General features: G+C 37.2%; 1 protein-coding gene across 1 annotated transcript in view; it reads left to right on the top strand.

Annotated features, from left to right (window-relative positions):
• The window catches only part of BANK1 (B cell scaffold protein with ankyrin repeats 1), a gene marked incomplete at both ends in the record, with an annotated part of 155,873 nt that overhangs the window by 27,456 nt on the left and 108,368 nt on the right, over positions 1 to 20,049 (top strand). Inside the window, 3 exons of the mRNA XM_082483055.1 lie at positions 5,587 to 5,652; positions 16,940 to 17,088; positions 18,255 to 18,393. Of these exons, the coding sequence (XP_082339181.1) occupies positions 5,587 to 5,652; positions 16,940 to 17,088; positions 18,255 to 18,393 (354 nt within the window). The remainder of the gene's footprint in view (positions 1 to 5,586; positions 5,653 to 16,939; positions 17,089 to 18,254; positions 18,394 to 20,049) is intronic.

The following is a 20,049-nucleotide window of genomic DNA, read 5'->3' as shown; positions in this document are numbered from 1 at the left end:
CTTGGAGGGGCAAAGGGAGAACTGAGACCTGGAAATTGGCCTTTCTAACATATGTTTCCTGGATGGTGGCAGATTTTATTATATTCACCTTATGCATGAAGAGGAATGCAAATATTTTTAATATTTTTATTGTTGTCAAAAGATTCCTTTAGCAGGAGTTGTTCACAAAATGCTTCACTGTTTGAAACTGCTATGTACAGATTTAGAGTTGGTTTGGAATTTTGTGTAAGGGTCTATTGTCATAAAAAAGATAAATCTCTGGGAAAAAGTAGAACACTCAAATTTTATTATTCTGTGTTAACATCTAAGATGGCCCAGTGTGACTCCAGAATTCAGAATTTTCTTTAATAGCTTCCCCTAATATTGCTGAAAGTAGAATCAGGAGACACATTTTGTTTGCATCTGTCTTTTCCCTTTGTGTTTTCTTTCTGTAACTTCTCCTTGGTCTGCTGAACTGTGTGTACCCCTTTTTATATTAAATTGACATACTATCGATGTATTAATTCAGTATCCTGGGTTTTTTTTAGTCCTGAAACACTTCCACTTCAAATTCAGACTAGCCATATGTTTAAGCAGGGAATTTGTAGATACAGATCTACAGCTGGAGGTAGTTCTTTAGATCTTTAAATGTCCTGAATTCCTTCTGTAGTTATTTGTGCCTCTGTATTGATGATGCAAAAAGAGAAAAGGTCTTATCTAATACAGATAATTTTCTGTGGCACTGTTTCTAAAGTGTGCTGACACTTCTGTGAGACTTTTCTGGTGGGACTTCACGGTACAGCTCAGGAGTCATAAGTATCCATTAGTCTGCTTGCTGTTTTATTAGGTTTCGTTGTTTACAGCTCAACAAAGCAACTATTGCCACTTCCATTTCCAGCCTTTTCTCTAAGCAGTGATACCCTCTTTTTTTTCCCCAAAATATGAAGAGAATCTAATTCTATAAAATTTGATAGTTGAGAACCACTCAACAAAGCTGCATGTATCCATTCATTATCTGCTATTGTATTGAAAAGTGAGAAGAGGTATGTAAAGTAATATAACCCAACTAGAAAAGAAAACTGTATCCGTGGTCTTTGACAGCCCAGGGAAGATTCTCAAAGTGAATATGTAACTTTTACCTGAGACAGCAACGTGCCAGTAATTTCTGGTTGCTACTTAAAAAGTATTGTGTACCTGCACACAATTTTAATCACTGAGAAGAGTAATGGTAAGAGAACTACTTTTGCAACCATTAGTAAGGTATAGATCTGGAGTAATGAGATACTAGCATTGGGTATTTGTCTCTAATAAGTAAATGTAGGACAAAGAGGCTGGGAGCTTAAAATAGGGCTTAACACATGCAAACTTCAGCCCAGTTCAGATATGGGGCTAATTTCCATTGTGCAGGTCACAGAAAAGAGAAATAAATCACTATGTTTTTACCAAAAGCTCTTGTGGTATCTGTCTCCTGTTTCATTTCTAGTGCAGTGACACAGATTTTACTGGAATTGTACCAGGAATTTGGGTATAATGCTGAACACTGAAGTAGTACTTGACATTTTGAGTCCACTGCTTTACTTGTCCTCCTGTAAAATCCTCTTCACGTTGGTACTCAAATATGAGTAACTAACGACGTTAGATTTTCTTAGGCTGTCAGCAAGACTTGTGCTGGTGAGCTAAAACCCTTAAATTAAGTGGCAACTTTACCATTGTCTTCAATGGGCAACTGTTTCACCTAGATGTTGATGCTAACTTGAAGTCTACGAAGAAATGAAGCTAAAGTGCTAAGAAGAACCAAAGTTGAAGAGGAAACAAAATCACTAGAATTTTTGGGTTTTGTTTGTTTGTGAATACTGAATACAGCATAGGGGGGGGTGGTGGTGGTGTCTGTGTGTGAACTAAAGTCTTTGTGGTAAAGATTTCTCACATGAACACACAAGATTGAGTAAATAGAGGGAAGTAGGTAGGTGGTTCTGGCCTCATTTACTGCCAGGGGAGGTTGCAGTAGATGAGACCACACAGTTGTGCCTCCCTTTCCTCATTCCCCAATGTATTTACATTCAGACAGCACATAACACTGTTGGTGCTTTAAGGCAGTGAGGTCACCTGCTTATTGAGGAGCACCTCAAATGCCAATTAAACTTTTCATTAAGATGAAAATAATCTGTATGTATTTATTGTAAGCAGAAGGGGCATTTTGTTAGCTGAAGTGTGCTATGGTATAGTCCTCATTTCCATTTTGCCCTGCCAATGAGTCTTTGAACTCCTCTGGAGGGACTGCTGCTAAAAGTAGCGGATTAATAAATCTTCCTAAGATGTTGTGTTTCTCCATCTCCACACAGAGTGATTGCTGGAATGCCAGTGCAGTGATGGGGATTTGTAGTGGGAATGACTGCCAATAAGAAACTGGTTAGCATCACTAACTTGTTTTGTCTGGCACATGATCCTGGCTATTTCAAACCAGAAGAGAAACTGAAGTGGCAGCCTGGAGGTGGCAAGCATAGCTAGGATGTTGAGACTACCATCTCTTATTTCTGCAAAATCCAGAGAAGACTTTGTTTTTTATATAATCAGATTTCTTAGCAGCTCATGTTTCAATCTGTCTGGCTAGTCATGGTGACCTGTACCCTTGGATTCTGAAGTATGCATCATGAATGTGATGTTTTTTCCTCTAATTTTTGACACTAATTGGATGAAAAATGCTTACACCTGGAAAAGTGAATGCACTGGCATCTTAAAGTGAATGTTTTTTAACAGTGTTTAGGACAAGATCATAAAAAGTTTTATTAATAATAGAAGTCAAGTGACTAGAACTGCAACAGCGTGTACTAATTTAAATTAATATGCTGTGATTTTACTGTTGTTTATATAGGTTATAAATTTTTTATTTTTAAAATGAATTAATGGATTTATCATCATTTAGTCTGCTCTTTCAGGGTGGAAGTGGACACCATCCAAATTTATGTCTTGTTTATGGCACAACAGTCATCAGTCAGTATTTAGTTGCGGTTGTAAGGCTATTTCTAAAGCTTACAAATAATTTAAGTTTAAGGTTTCCAGCAGGTATTTTGCAGCTAGAACTGTAAAATGCCTATTTGATTCTGTAGTCTTACATGTCTTTCATGTAATGTATTATTGACTCTCATCTGTTTTTACACTGTGGTTATGAATCACAATTACTGAAAAGTTATTTTTGGAAGGTGTCTAGAGAAGTCCTCTGGAAATGCATTTTTTGTATATTTTTTGGCACACAAGTGTTGTAACAAAATTGCTGTTTGTAACTTCACTATGATGTACTTCTATTAAGTTAATGTTAGCTTCTTGGAAATAGGATAAAATAAGGGTCGTGTTGTTTTCCAAATTAAAAAAATTGAAACACCTATCCCTGAAAAAAATGAAGTCTTTAAGTTCATACTGAAAAAAAAAAATCAGTATTAGGATAGCAAAAGAACAAATTATTTTTGTGTAGAATCAGATTTTGCTCTTGGTAGGGTTTCTCTGTAGGGTTTCTCTGTACTTAAATAGCTCTAAGGACAGAACTTGGTCCAGAAAATGTTATTACAGTTACAAAGTTAGGTGTTCAAAAGTCAAAACGTTACAGGTGCAAAGTAGCCTATTAAACTCTAGTTATGACCCTTGTTCATATGCATTGATTGCCTTTAATTATGTAAGTGCAGTCTCCCCCCACCGCTCCTGCCAAGAACCTGCCCTCATTAGTACAAAGGATAAATAGTATTCAGTTAATTAGCAGTTATTTGATACTTCGTTTTGTGTTTGAGTTTGCGGTTGCATTATTTGTGTATTGAATGTCATACAAATCCTGTTGAGAAAACAAATTGTTAATTTCCTAAAGTCTGTAGAACTCATTTCTATATTGAGTGCTGTCCAAATGTTTTTTTTATCATCACTTTACATACTAGTATTTAGCAAGTTCAGGGTGAAGCATTTCTTCCACTTCTGATACCACTTTAATACATTACTTTCATAACACTTACCGGTATACAGTATCTTTTATGTCCATATTCAAACTCCCTTCAATTTCGGGTGTGTGCTTGACTGCTCAGATGTCTGCAGGTCAGCTGTCAGGTCTTTCACAGAAGGTGCAATAGAAAACTAATGAGCGCTTCTGAAAAGCATGTTTTAAAAGCCTTCTAGCTTTTTTGCCTCAAAACTTCAGGATGAGAGCCAGAAATTGTCTAAATTCTCTAGAGCAGCATTCAGCTAATGTCACTGTCCTTTCATTCACTGGAATTGTCTCCTCATTCACCGGACTCTTGTTGTTACAAGAATAACTGAATCGGAGTACGGTAAACACCACCTTCTTTAAGTACAAAACCACAAGTCAATGCTGGAATAGGTCTAACTTTTGCACTGTCCACAATACAGATCAATTTAAAAGAAATAGTCAACAATAAACTACAAAGGAGAAAGACTGCTTTTGAGTGTTTGGTTTTATGCAACCTTAATAAAGTAATTGTAACACATTCTCTTTCCCAGGCTCCTTTTCTCATCCTAGCCTTGGCATCTTTACCCAGCGACTCTTACTCTTCAGTCTTGGTCCCTTGTAGTAATATTGGTTATTCACTTCTGGAGCACCCAGCAATATACATGGGATCCTGATCAGAATCCCACAGATGCTGTGCAACAGCATGTTTGTTGAGTTAGTCGGATCTCACAATCTGGAGCTCAAGCAGACCTTGTATCTCTTATGTCAATGTTACCTCAGATGTGGAAAAACGGGTGATAACTTGATCCAGCATAAAGAAAGAGTGACATAGACAGATATGGCATAATGTGGCAGGAAGTCTCCTGGTAGTTATTAAGCCATCAAAATCATTTCAACAAACTGGAACTGACAGAGTTTTCTTAATATTTGACCGGTACTTTACATAATGTGACCATTTCTTTTTTGAGCCAATACTGGGAACTCTGTAGCCAGATTTATCGCATTATCAAACACAGGCCTGCGTAGTTGTCCTGTCCTCCAAATCCTAATGCCTGCATCCATTTTTCATTTCTCTCTTTCCTGCACATGATTCTATTTTCTTTCCTTTTGCCCAACTCCTCTCACGTTGTTTACCGTATTGACTTTCAGGGGAACTTCTCTTCTTCCTCATTTCCCACATTTCTTACCTGCTATAGTGAGTTGAAAAGATCATTCACAGGGATGTTTACTGAAAAGAGATAAATACAATTCCATCTAAAGATCTCATGAGGCTTTTACCTCTCCACTAGCCCTTGGATTTTTTTTATATATTTATATTTTTTCTATTTGCCAACCTGTAGCTTTAAAATAGCTGTATCTTACATCTAAAATAACATGCAGAATTTCACCTAAAAGAAGAAAGTGGAAATTGGTGTCACGGTATTTCCTTATTTCTGAGTTTTTAGGTTGCTTGTCTGCTTGTTTTCTTAACTCTTTTATTTAGCAAATTTTTCTTTTTTTTTTTTTCCCAGCCTGATTTCTGATGTTGAGATCTCCTTAGAGCAAACTAACCATTCTGTAAAACAATCAAGTAGGATAGCAATGATCATTTTAATCAGACTTGATGACCATTTAAAGATATTTCCAAGTAGATACCATTAAAGAATTCTTTTTTTTCCTAGGTAAGCCACAGAATGAGAATCCTGGAGACTCTTTGTCTTACATCTATGAAGCAGTTCTTGCAGACGGTGAGTTGAATTCCCCTTGCATTTACTTGAATAAAGCCAATACTCTTCAGAAAATTTAATTAGTTTTCTTACATCTTGTCAGACATGAAAGGCAATAAACTAACCTCACCATAGCATACAGTTGTGTAGAGGAACATGTCTTGTTCTCAAACATCCACCCACACATCTATACCCACACGTTCTGGTGAGGAGTGTAAAAAGGGGAGGAGATTCAACAGGGATTTTTCCTTTCATTTCAGAGAAGAGAAAAATGAAGATGTGGTGAGATTTCCTTCTCTATTCCCAGCATGGAGAGTTTTGCGTGTAGTAGAGAGAGCTGATTTGAGATTTCAGATAGATCAGTCCTACTCATGTTACATTTGCAGCATCATTCACTGGCAGCCAGTGGTTGGGAGAAGCCCTGCATCCCAACTTCAGTGCTTGTTGATGTTTGCCATTCTGGTTTATTTATATTTTGAAAGCCTACAAAGAGTCTTAGTAGAGAAAACAGCCTGGTAAAATCTCAATTTGCTTTTAGTGAAGAGCTACGCAACATGTATCTCCAGTTCTTACTTAAACAACTTTATTTCTGGGTTGACACTGTTGTGAAGTGATTGGCTTAACAGCAGTGGCATGCTGACTGATGGAAAAGGCTGAGTAAGTTATTTTGGAATTCCTGGCATAGCAGTTCTGTGCTGCTGGACTCTGAAGTTACTGGCTCTGTGGGTCTATTTTGCTGGCAATGTGTAAAGGCAGAAGGATGCTGCAAGTTCACTGGCTCTTCCTTACTGGCACGAATTCAATATACATCAGTGATGTATGGAGCTTAGAATTTTAGTTTCTTCAGTTGATTTGAAGACACAAGCATCAACCTGTGTGCTTTTAAAAAAAAAAAAAAAAAAAAAAAGTGGGATATTTTAAATATCCCACTTACCATGCTTCGGTTCACAATGCAGAACAGTCTTGCAGCATGTGGTTTGGATTCTTTTTAGATAAAACTAAAATGGAAAGTGCACTCAGACACTAAAAAGTATGCAGGGTAAACTGGGTGCACTTCAGACACTACAAGGTATGCAGGTCCAGACCAGAATTAGTTGGAAATATGCCGCTTTGAAATGTGTATAGTGTGGGAGGGAGTATTTAGCACCAACCGTTTCTCTCTACCAAATCTTCTCCTGTTAATCCCCACACCTTTCCCATAGGGACTGTTTGTGACTCTCCTGGCATCTCAGTGTACTTATGTGATCTTAAGTAGAAAGCTGCTGTATAGTTGCACTGTTGCATCCCTACAGATGTACTGTCAAGGTTTCTAAGGATGTCTCTTTTGGTCCAGTGTTGAATGTGCCATGGGTCAGTGCACTGAACAAGTTTGTTGATATAAAGAAGGCTTTTTGTCAGTACTGGTTTATCATCCAGATGCTCAATAAGCTGACATCACTGTTCCACTCATTCATTATTGTGATCCCAGAAAAATGAGACAGCAAAAGAGGGAACAGTCATGGAAAAAAGAGAATCCCAAGAAAATAAAGGACTGGGGAGATGTTTGTCCAAGCTACTACTGCTTTAAACCCTGACTCTTTTTATAAGAATCCTTTGCTACTTTTAAATGGGGAATTGAGGAGCCACTTTAAGTCCAAGTTTCACATCTGCTGAATGGTTGATGCTGATTAATAAAGTGAACTGAGGATTTTCTGGCTAAGAAAGTCTTGCATTAAGAGCAAAAATTTCACTTGAAATCTTTGCTGAAGTTGCCTGGACCACAGTTCTCAGTCAGCTTTTGGCAGTCATCTTGATAGCACTGATTGTATGTAGGCTCTGCTGGTTAATGATGTCTAGTTGTTGCTAAGAGTACTGAAGAGATTCTCAAATGCTCTGATGAGTTAAAGGGCCAACTAAAAAAAGAGGGATCCCCAATAATTGTATCCTGTATGTGAGGTTAAGACTGACTCCCGAATGAGTGTAAGGAAATAAATGGTCAACGTTTCTTCTGTGGTGGTGCAACAGGGGGCAGTTATCTGATATCACTGCAAAACTTTGGAGGGAAAGTACCCCAAGAAGTGAAACGATTACAGTTTTGAAGATTCAGCATGTCAGTCTTTACGAAGCCAAGAAAGGTAAGATAGCAACTGCAGATGAGCCAGTGTTTGTGCCCTGCAGAAAGTAGGTGAATCTTCAGGTAATCAGACAGGATTTGACTTTGGATAAATTGTGAAAAAATGTTTCCAGGGACTCTCTCTTCCCTTTGCTTCTCCCTAATAAGGAGGAAGTGTATGCAGTGCTGAATTGTATATATGATACAAAACAGAAGTGTCAGGAGAAATTATAAACCAAGAAAAGATTTTTGCTAGAACCCTAAAAATTCACAGAACAACAGCATTTTATGTCATGCTGACAGCTGAAGTTTTGTTTGAGTATGCACATATAGTACAAAAGGGAATATAAGCTGAGAGAAGATGGAATTTAGACTTGAACTGGAATGAAAGTTGAACAGATCACAAGTATAAAGCTAAATGAGAAATCTAACGCAACAAGGGTGGAAAGAGCAACGAGTGGATGACAAAACATATAAAAAAACCCAAGACAAAACAAACTGTATCCAATAAAGTAAAGATAGATGGTGAATGAGCAAGCGCTAACAATCAATAAGAAGTGATTGACTAAAGTGAATTGTGCAAGGCCTTGAGGGAAAAGGTCAGAGAGTACATTGGAAAATGGAAAACAATATGATCACTGAGATCCTTTGGGGAAATGTGAGCTACAAGCAGATGTGAAAACAATTTATTTGCTAGGGAGTGATGGAAGAGATCCAGTTGTGGAATGCTAATCACCATGATATGAATTTATGAGGACTCATTCCTGTAGGTGGTAACTGAACAAGTCAGCTCTTTAGCCACTCACAAATGTTGTTATGTATTTACTTTATTTCTGGTTTCTATACAAGAAAAGTAGACTTATTTTTACTGCTAGAAAGCTGTACTTTGAGAAATTCCCTTGTGGTTCCTCAGGAAATTTTCTGCTCCCCAAAACATAATTATTTAGAATTTGTACTAAGGTTGAAAAAGCGAAGCAATCTTACTAGGGTCTGTGTATACAGCCTTGTAACAACACAGCCTTATTGTGGAATCAGCATTCGTTATTTTACCTACAAAACAGAGCTAACCTCAGACTGAAATACCCATTAGGTGATATTTAGCTTTAGAAAAGGCTGTTCCCCTTCTGTGAAACAGCTTTGTCTTTTTTAACATTTTCCATTAAGGCTTGTATCCTAGCACTAATGAACTGAACCAATTAGAAATGTGCAAGAAGAGCACAAAAAGATGATTTTAAAGTGCAATAGCTGTCTGCTTGTAAAGTTTAACAGCAGATGTCTTTTGGTCCTGCTCAGAGGTCTTGTCAAACTAACATATCATATATGTGCATACTGTGTTACCTGTATCCTTTACCAAACTAAACTGAAGAAAGGCCAGCACTTCGTAACAAAATAGATGGCATCTCTTCTGGAGATAAAGAGGAGATATCAGAGTACCTCTGCTCTGCTATTCTTTCCTATAATGCTATCTGAAATCCTATTTTAGTAAAATGTGCCTATTTTGGAGTCTAGGTGCTGGATTAAAGGACCGTGTCTTAAAAGATAAAGACCTCAGATTACTTTCATAACCCTAACAAAAGGAAAATAATCAGGAGTTAGTAAGCAAGCATGGTTCTCAGATGTATCTAAAAATATCACTCTTGATTGTGTTCCTGAGAAAGCAGTGTACCTTTTAGCCCACTGTAAGGGTCAGTAGATTTCAGCTATTTCAAACCAAAGGTGGGAGTAAATTGCAAAGCAGCCTGTCCCCTAGTGAGTCAGTCTGGCTGACAACTTTTTTTTTTTTTTTTTTTCTTCTTTCTTTAATAGCAAATGTGTCTGGCGTGAGTCTTTCTGCTCACAGCAGCTGTGGCAGCATGGCATGGGGAGACATGTGGTCTCTTAGATAGAGAAGTCCCATATAATTTAGAGCTGTACAGATCAAGAACGGCATCATAAATTTCATCCAGGCATTGATAAGAGCCCTGTGCAGGTATTGAAGCTTTGCTATCATACTCGGACTAAGATACGCTATTTGGTAAATGGGCTGCTGCAGTCCATGCTAGCTTCTGTTACCTGATTGATTTAAGGGATGCTATAACATGGAGTATATTGTCTTGTGTCAGTAAATGCTTGTTTGGATACTATTAATGATATGTATCCTGTACTTTGAGTAGGGTGAAGGCTGAGAATGCTGGCTACCAGCGTCTCTCCCCCTAGCCTCCCCCAATGCAGTTGTTAAAGAACTTTTTGGTTATGTTAAACTTCATTACCTTTCAGCCATGTCATTTTTTGAACTTTGATGACTGTAAAGAATATGCTTCATCAAGAGAACAGAAACATGATCAAGAGGGGAAAGTTTGACTACTCACTAGTAGTGCCTTGAGGGTGATATCTGTAAAACCTTAAACCCCTATTTGGCCTTAAATCTGAGCTTTTGGCCTGCCTGCCAGGTGTTCTTCCCTGAAGTATGACTTCATTCTAAAATGCTCCCCTCTAGCTGTGTTCTTTTATACATATATAATTCAAAATGTAGCCATGTGTCACTTCTCTGGCTAAGCACAGTGTGCAATTTGTGCCAGGCCAGTTATAAGAGACTTCAATTGTAGTTTAGAGATAATAGAGCCACTAGGCAGCTGCAGCTAGCCCCTTTGGAATAATAAGGAAGTTGCAGGACCATTTTATCAGGCAAACAAGTTTAGGAGGTCTACTCACAACTTTGGGTGCCTCTTCTATCAGGCCTTTCCTCTTAAGTGGTAATTTGAGTCAACAGCAGGAGGATAACCTCTCTCTGCTGTTGTAACATGTCTCAGATTTTGGGCAACGTTTGGTGCTGTATAATCCTTCACTGAAACAGAGGTGAGATACGTTTGTGCTGATACCGCAGAGAAACAGAACAAAAATGGCAAAATGTTTTTACTGTGGTAGAGCTCCAGTAACTCTGAAGTGGATAGATGGACTCTTTAATAAAACATTAGGCTCTAATAACTGAGAACTGCTGGTGCACACAGAGGCCAGACTTCAGTTAGCCTTTGCCTGGAGAAGAGGTAGGATGAAAGTATGCAGAATGTAGAAACTGGAAATAACAGGCTTGGGCTCCATCAACAGTTCTGCTCAGTGCCTAAATGACCTCAGGCAGCTAGTTATTATTTCCAAACTAATAAGTGTGCCTAACAGTTTAGAAACTCTTTGGGATGGTTACTGTGGGTCTAAAGCTCGTGAGAGTGCTCATATTATTAGTGTTGCTGCTGTAGCTGAAAATCATAGATTTGATTACAGTAACAATAATAACATGAATTGATATATAGTGAAAGATAAACTTAGTCCCCAAAAGGCTGTAATCTAAATGTATGCAATCTAACCAAAGCACTGATTGCTGAGTTTAAGTCAAATCTTTCTTCCAAGGCACAGACCAGTTAGGAACTAGTTAGTTGTCATAGCCTTAGATTGCCTCTGAATATACAGTTAAAGTCATATGAAAGTATATATGTACAGAAACGCCTACAGTTTCATGCAAATTATTTCTTAAAGGTTATTGAAAATTCATGGTAAACTGCTTTTCTGCTGTTATGTGGTTATTTGAAGGCAGAATTTCTTGGTTTTACTATCAGATTCAGTATGGCTGTATATAAGAAGACTTTTATATGACTCCATTAGGCTATAGTTATGTCCAAGTGGTAAATTGTTGTGTACAAAACCAAACCTGATAACACAAGAACAGGCGGGTATACACCTTCACAATCAAATCAGTCTTTGCCTACACGTATACAGTAATGCATAAAACAATAGATGTGGGGGTTCCAGGGATTGCTCTGTTATGGGAGAGAAATAGACATGCATCAAAATTGCAGCACCATTGGTTGCTAAGATGACATAAACATCTCTTCCAAATATTCAGAAAAGGAGAAACTGTTCTTCATAGCTTTTAAAGGAACTGTCAGTTTGATGCTTATTTACAAGAAAAATTGTTCACCATAAATAAAGTAATAGAAACATTTTGGAGACATGGGAAAAATAGGCCAGCTCACAGAAAGCTACTGTTTTTGACAGAAGAACTCAACCATGCAGAAGTTGGGACTAAGAATGCTTTTGAGAAAAACAAAGATAACTGTCAGCGTATTTGCAAAAGGTAGATGATTCAGCATAGAGAGAAACATTATTTAAAGCTTGTTCAATAATGAATGTATTTACCTTGGTCTGAAATTTATACATGATAGAAAACAAATGTTAGAAATTAGGATTTAAGTCAGATGTTTATATGTCTGAGTATGTATTTCATATTTTTCCATGATTTTTGGAAACCTTTCCATTCCTAAGCCCTCTCTCACCATCAGTAAAAGAAAACTTTTCAGCAGAGCAGAAAAGGGGATTTGCTTTGAAATCATATCTTAGAAAGGACTTATGGTAAAAATGAATAAATCCCCTGTTCATGCTGAGTAAAACAGGCTCATTGAATGAAGCCCAGTGTGGTGGATGTTTTCTGCCTTCATGTTTCACAGCCTTTCTCAGGTCATTTATAGAGCAATTTATGCAGTTAAAGGCTGCCTTTCAATCCCACTCTCTGTTGAGTTCATACAGCATTTACAAATACCCGTACTTTAAGAGGATTAACATTCATAAGTGTCTATGATAAACTTATGGTGGATTGCAGGAAGAATATGATGTGCCTAAGTCTCTTTTTTTCCTGATTTTTCCACATTAAAGAAGGTTACTTTGTTGTTTTCTGTATGGCTCTGCTTTCACCCACATTTCTGCAGAGCACTGACACATGTGTTTGACTTTAAGCTTTAGAATTGCAAGGAAGTCACTTATATACAAGCACTGTTTCAATTCTACCTCACAGAACCCAGTGGTTCTGTAACAGTTACTCACTTAATTGGGCATAGTGCTGATGTTTTCAATTTTCCTTCAATATTCTCTCTCAATTCATGCATGGTTCTGTGACACACGAACTTCTGTCTTTACCTCACATTGTGCTGGGGAGTGTTCCTACCATATTACATGGGATGACTCCTGCACTTAAATGCTCTGCTGAGTTTAGCCTCCTCTAATCCTCTTTATTTTAGTCTTTGGCAGTGAAACACCCTGTCTCTTATTTCACATGGCAAGTTGGCCACATGTGCTTAATTACCTTTCCATTCCTTGTCATCTGCCTAACCTGATTTGCCTATATTTCTCATCCTGTTCTATGTTGTGTGATCTAGGGATAAACGAGGATCTTTTTTTTTTGTAATGCAGTTTCAGTTCTTCAGCTAGCATTGCTTTAGCAAGACTTGAGGAAGAACTGAAATTTGTAAAGCTAGCAGGCCTTTTCCTTTTGTAAAATGAACTAAATTTGGGCTGTGAGATTTATTCTATGGGTAGCCTTAGAAAACACATAAATCTTTCATAAGTTTATGTTTTCTGCTATTTTTAATACCCCAAATCTGTCACATTCATTGTTGACTCAAAACATGTAGCAAATACCAAGTAATCAAAGCCAGAGACAACTTATAATCCTCATATAGACTACAGTAGGGGTAGCTAAAGAGTACATTTGAAAATTTGCAGGGGGGGGAAGGTGTGATGTGGCTTGAAAGTTGTTCAGAAGCCATGGTGTGGCATTAATTGTTGAATCCATGAGAGACTAGAGAGGCTTCATTAAAATTTCTCAGGAATGCAATTTCAAAGCAATTTCAATAATTCAGTTACAAATGTTAAATTGAAAGCAATAATGCATTCCAAAAGGTTTTGTGTAAAATATACCAAATTAATGTATTGAAGTTGCATGAATTGAGAGAGAATATTGAAGGAAAATTGAAAACATCAGCACTATGCCCAATTAAGTGAATAACTGTTACAGTAAATGTGTGTAATATCTTATTATTTAAATATGAACTTAAATTTTAAATCAGTCCTTTCAATGTGACTGTCAGCAGTAGATATTTGTCAGAAGTAAGCCAACAAAAGTAACCTGATGGAAATAGCGCGTTACCCTCTATAATAGTTGGTAATTCCCAGTAAGACTGCCCTGAATACTCAAGGGAAGATTATCATAGATTTCCTTTCTTTTTAGCTTCTAGCTCATAGTGCTGCCTAAGCGTCATTAGATATAGTTAATAATTTCTTATACTTTGATCCTACAAGAAAGGGTCCCGTTTTATTCATCCTTTATTTTAATCGTTACTGCTACGTTTTAAGAATGTCATGGCTAGGTCAGCATTCATATAAAACGTTAAAAAAACACATTCACCAAGCAACAAATACCCTTTAATAAATCCTCTCTCTTAGATATTCCAGCATTATAATGATGTTCTTTTGTGCTTCTTTTAAGCCAATATTCACCTACAGTTGTAAATTCTTGTTAAATTATAATTTTTCTGAAAGCCCTAGCAATTAGGGCAGCTCCCTAGCCGTTGCTTTCAGGTTAAAAGCAAGACTGTAAAGAGCGTTCACAGTGAAGATGTTCAAAAGACCTATACATGAGGCAACACCTTCTGCCCACATTAAACAAATTTTCTCTATACATTGCTTCATTTGTGTGACTAGAATCACATTACTCTAGTATTAAGGCCTTACGCACTACATTTTAGCTAATGCCAAGACAAGGCTTGCTTACTCTCTGGTGGATTGCTTGTTCAGCATTTATAAATACCACTTCACGTGATTGTTTCATGTTCCACATTTTAGGACAGATAGTGTGCAACTGCTGGTAGGAATCTGGGTGCTGGAGATGGTGGCTCTGGAGTTTGGTTATTAAATATGTAGCAGTGATAATACAGATCCCTGTTATTCTTGGACTGCTTTACATGGCTTTCATTGATTGTCAGGTAGACCTGACGTTTAGTGAAAGAGATCTTGCTTAATTTTTTAGCTAAGAAACTTTAGCTAACCACTTTCATAATCATCAGGGGAATCCCTTGTTCTCTTAAATATCCAAGTCTTTGATTTAAGAGCCACGCTTCTTAATAATTTGTCTAAACTCTAGGGCTGTGCATAGATTGGAATGCATCCACACGATCCTTGAAGAATGATCACTGACAGAAAGCTGACGTCTGAGAATCCAGTGCCTACCAGATTTGTTATTCAGTCCTTTCATTTTGTCAATCTGATAATGAAATGTTTCTTGTCTTTGCAAGACTCCTTTGCCTAAAGTGGTAGAAAAAAATTCAGAAGCATGCACCTCATATGAATTGTCTTCTAAAGTAAATTCTGTGTGCTTAAGTGTAAGAATTATGAGTGACTTAAAATATGAACGCATAATATTCCCAAATTATGTGCTCTGGGCATACGGTATCCTAACTATTTTCCTCAGCAAGGGTTCAGGCCTTCCTTTTTCTGAAGGGCACTGCTAAATAAAGTCTAGTCTTCACGGTGATAATCAGATAAATTAATGTACTTACAGTTTGAGCTGGATTAGTTAAACTGCATTGAACTGTGGGTGGAATCTCATTCAGAATCAAAATAGCCTCTGTTCAGTGTAGACTATTTAACTTCCAAAATAAATGAAAGCAAATGGAATTAAAACTACTTCAATTCAGTAAAGTATGTCTACACATGGGTTCAGTGTAATTTTACTGATATTCACTGAATTCACAGCTTGAATTCAGAATTAGTTTGCCTTAAAAGCACGAGTATATAAGCAGGAGTAGGCTGTGGAGATTTTACTAGCTGATGATGAACACTGAACTCACCCACCTTAGATGTTCAAAAGACCTTTAGCTTCCTCAACAAAGTATGGACAAATGATACATTTTTTTTTTTTTTTTTTTGTCTAGGATCTCTAACAATCAAAGCACATCTCAGGGTGGGGTTGGGAGGAATCTACATCAGACACAGCACACCCAAGTTTCTGTACTACATTCTCTGACATAACTTCACTTAGCAGGCACGTTTGTTGCAAAAGGAGTTTATTAAAAATGCCTTCTTAAGCAAGGCAATGTTGGTAAGGAAGGGGAAAAAGTGGGAAAACTAATTGTAAATTACCAATACTGATGCTGAATGGAAAGAGTTCTGTTCCACTTGGGAGCACCGTGTTGTTTGTGCACCTCAGTCACTTGGACACTTTTAGAAAAAACTCAAAATGGCTGTGGTACTTGTTTCAGCAAAGCCAAATTGCTACTGTTCTGTATTCTGCCCATCACTAATTTATATTAATATTCTACATCCATTTAAGAGGAAAAGATGTGCCTGAAAAGTTATTTGTGTCCTTGAATGTAATTGACTGAGTGTTTCATAATTTACAGTAATCCAAGATACTGTTGATGTCTCTCAGGATATTTTCTCACCAGCCAGTCAAGATTTTTTAACTCTGAGCTGCTTGGAATGGTATCATTAATCTAACTAGGTGACTGAAATATGCTGGGTAATCCTGTGTGATGAAGAGCTGCTGCAGTCCTTTGAGATGGGTGGCAAGAGCATTTTGTACAGGGTAATAGAGTGTCTGGAAGGGAGTAGTAATGATACAGCTGAGAAGTAGCAGGTGTGAAGAATAGCCTTTCTAAAACACAGGCTTAGTCAGAGCTCTGCAGATGCAGTTGTCACTTCTGTATTTCTTCATTACGGTTCTGCATTTTGGTGAAGGATTCACTGTGGCTTTTGGACCTTTACCAGTACAGCAAAACAGAAAAGAAGCTGGTTGCAAGCTGTCTGTATGACTGGCGTAGCATTTCCAAACCCAGAACATCCCCCACAAAAAAATGTGTGCTTTCAGTTCATCGTTTTGATCATGAAGGAGGGCAAAGACTATGGAATCTGTGTCTGCTGTCATAGTTATCCAGTCATGAGTATCACTGCCCTCGCATAAATCCTCTCTGTAGACAGGTGGGGTGATGTTGTAAACATGTAGCGTGTCCTTGTTTACATACAGGGAAAGCAAGAATGGTAAAAATCCCAGTTTATTCCAGTGTATTAGAGTTTGTTCTTCTGAGACTACAAAACTGGCTGATCTCTGTGACCTTGTTGGTCACGATGACTTTGGTCTAAACACCGTGTCCCTTTTGACTTTAGTAAGATGAAGCATATAAGCAGAGCCTGTTCGTATACAGACTGCAGGATCAGAACTTCAGAATCAAGCTCTTCATCAAAGGGGAAAACCTCACCACATTTAAATGAAAAGAATTTTGCTGGGCTTTCATGCGGTGACCTTAATGCGTCTCCAAATGCCATATGAGTCTTTAATATGTTGGAAACCACATCATTACCATGTTTTGTTGATCTGGGATTATTAACAATGTCCTCATTCCACGTTATTTATTTCAGATCAGCAGACTGGCTCTGATGTTAACTTGGCAGATGTCAGGAGAGCATCAGAAAAAACGGACCTCAGTTTTAAAGCAGAGGTACTTTCTGAAACATTAGAAACTAACGAGCAGTCGATATTGGTGCTTCCAGGAAGAATATCATGTGAGGTAAGGTTTTTGGATGCTAAAATCTTTGGGATAACAATCAATGTTCTTCTCTTCCTGCTGCAATCTCATTCATACTAGAGCAGTTTTGAAAACAAATAACAGATAAGGGGCCAAAATGAGAGTGCATGGAGAATGCAATGGGATTTATTTTGCCTTTGTGTCACATCCACACTGCAGCCAAATGATTTGCAAATAAAATAGTTTTGAGGCAGCCTCTGAGGGATTTTATCTGTATTAGAATTATTTGGCAGCTTGGGTAGAGATATTGCTGTCATGTGGACCTCGTAGTTTAGAGGGAGCATGTAGTCAGGCACTTCTTGAGAGATACGGAGTTTCTCTTGGCAAGAATCCACCATGGATATGTGGGTACATGCACATATGCCCATACTATATGAGTTACACAACAAGTGCTTGTGTGAGTGTGTACCTTGCCTGATTCTAAATTAAACCAGAAGTATTTTTATATATATCTGCATGCATATCTGATGGACAAAAATGTTCATATGTGTTTGTTTTTAGTCAGAGTTGCTGTGAGAAAATATGTGAAAATGTAAAGAGTGCAATGTCCAGCACTGCATTCCTTTGTATAAGTGAGTGGCCACGGTCAGATATGGAGGTTGCAGTGTACCTGGAATGTCATGTATTTTTCTTGCTGTCTTTCAAAGGTGACTTACAAACATTATTTCATTGTTGAGATCAGTACCATTCTAAGGGAGTAACATTCCCTCTGGTTCAGAAGGCAGTAGAGGGGTATCATCTCACATTACCTGCTGCTTCTGACTTACATTGCTGTCAGTTCACGATAAGAGTATGTGAGTCTAAAGTATTTTAGGTTCTCCTTATTAGGCTGAATGTCATTCTTCTAGACTAGAAAGTAGAATGGTCTTAGAAAGTGTAACAATTCACCTACTCATGCATTTAAAATACTGTTTTAAAATATTGTTAGCTAAGCTGATTTTAAAATACTACATTAATTGTGTCATTTATGTCAGTAAAATAATAAAGGGTTACACTGAGATGGCATCATGTTTTGGTATTATGATTTTTTTTTTTTGTATGAAGCTGTTGGTAAAGGAACTTTCCTTTTGACGTATGTTTTCATTTGCATTTTATACTTTCAGTATAATTTTCTGAAGGACTAATGGGAGCATATTTTAATTTTATAGAACCCTGGTGAAATATTCATTTTGTTGAAAGATGAAATAGATGATGAAACTTTAGAAATTGAATTCATAGCAGATAATCAACGAATTAGGACACGGCCAGCCTCTTGGAATAAGGTGGTCAAGTACATTAAAGCCTTAGGTAAGAAAAACATTCTTTACCTTTAAATAAACAGAAAATTTTGGACTCCCTTTACTTTTTCTGATAAGTAGTTTCACTTCCCACTATTTTGTAGGTGTTTTCTCTACATGGGTTTTGCACACAGAACATTTATTAATAATGCAGAGAAGCAAGGCCTTCTGATTTATGGGAAACTGGGTTCTATTAGATTGTTTTTGTGTGGTTAAATGGCAGGTGGCAGTCTTAAAATGTCATTGATTAGTCACAGATTAACATTCTTCAAAATCACTGCCATAAAATGCAAAGCTAATACTCTTATTACTCTAATACTAAAATGTTTCATTTTATATTTAACACAGTAAATTTAGTTATACTCCTCTCTATAATTCTTACAGACACAGGAAATAATTTCTTTTCTTTGTTCACGTCCATGCCATTTCTCTGTATCACTATGCTCTGCTGGTTTCTAATGACTTTTTTGAACTTCTCTATCCATAACTAGTTGCCAACAATTTCAACTAGTTAACAATAGTTTCTCATGGGAGATTTGTACAGATTTAAGGGCCACACCTATCCCCACTTACTTGATGTGAGGTAAGAATTAAAAAAACCTAAGTATTCAGGGTGTAGCTTGGTATTCCACGGCATGCTGTGAATTCCCAAAGGAACTTATATAATAATTTATTCAAAAACCGTTGCAATACAACTTTAGATAGGAAGAAATATATATATAGGCTACAGTTTTCAACAGTAGCTGTGTTTGGGTAATTCTGTGGCTTTATTGTTATCCTGAACACTGTCCTGAGACAATGGCCACATATGACCTGAGAGTTCTTTATTACTGTGATGGTGCAGAGAGTTTGTTTTTAGAGACCTGATTGGAAAGTACATGACCAGTGGGAAACTTTCATCTGTAATTGGATTTCAGAGAAGGAAAGCTGAAATCTTCATTCACAGATCTTAAAAGATTCTTCCAGAATTATTCTGTGAGAACATTGTTATCACAGGAAGGATTCTGTAGTGAATGAAGAAATAAAATGTGAACAGTAAATGAAATATTATGAAAAATTTGTCAGAGCGCTGCAGACCAAGTTTAATTTTGTTTTTTGTACCGTTTCTATTTAATGCTTCTCTCTGTAGGCTTTTTTATGTTTCAAAATCTGGAAAACTTGGAAGTTTGGGAGTACCCTTTTAAAAAAAAAAAAAACATAAAATAATTCTGCTGGCCATATTACTCTTCTCTGTTTTTGAGAGTTGCCCATTTTTATTGCTCTTTTGTGGGCAGAGTTAGAATTTTAAGAAAACCCTGCTAGTGCTGGTATGGTACAGCAGGATGCCTGGCACAATGAATACTAATGAATTATAAAGTGTGCTCATAAAGAGGGCTCATGCTGCATACACAGAGCAAGTCCTACTTAAGTAACAGACTGTACAAATGCCTCTTTCCTTTGCTTTTCACTAGGTAAACAACTGGAATGGAAGTAATTATACTGCAATTTCTGCAGCCTAGTTCAAATCCAATTTTAAGAACCTTGCCTGCAATTAAGAAAAGTGTTTCAAAAGATGAATAGCAATTCCACTATTTGTAATAAATGAACTTTTCCTTAATTTGTAGGCATAAGGGAGCTGATTATAGGTCATCAGTCTATCAAAGGGAAGTTGGAAATTTGAACCATA

This window comes from Vanellus vanellus (genome assembly GCF_965231255.1).
Source record: "Vanellus vanellus genome assembly, chromosome: 4".
Lineage (NCBI taxonomy): Eukaryota > Metazoa > Chordata > Aves > Charadriiformes > Charadriidae > Vanellus > Vanellus vanellus.
This window is presented reverse-complemented; position numbering and strand designations above follow the sequence as displayed.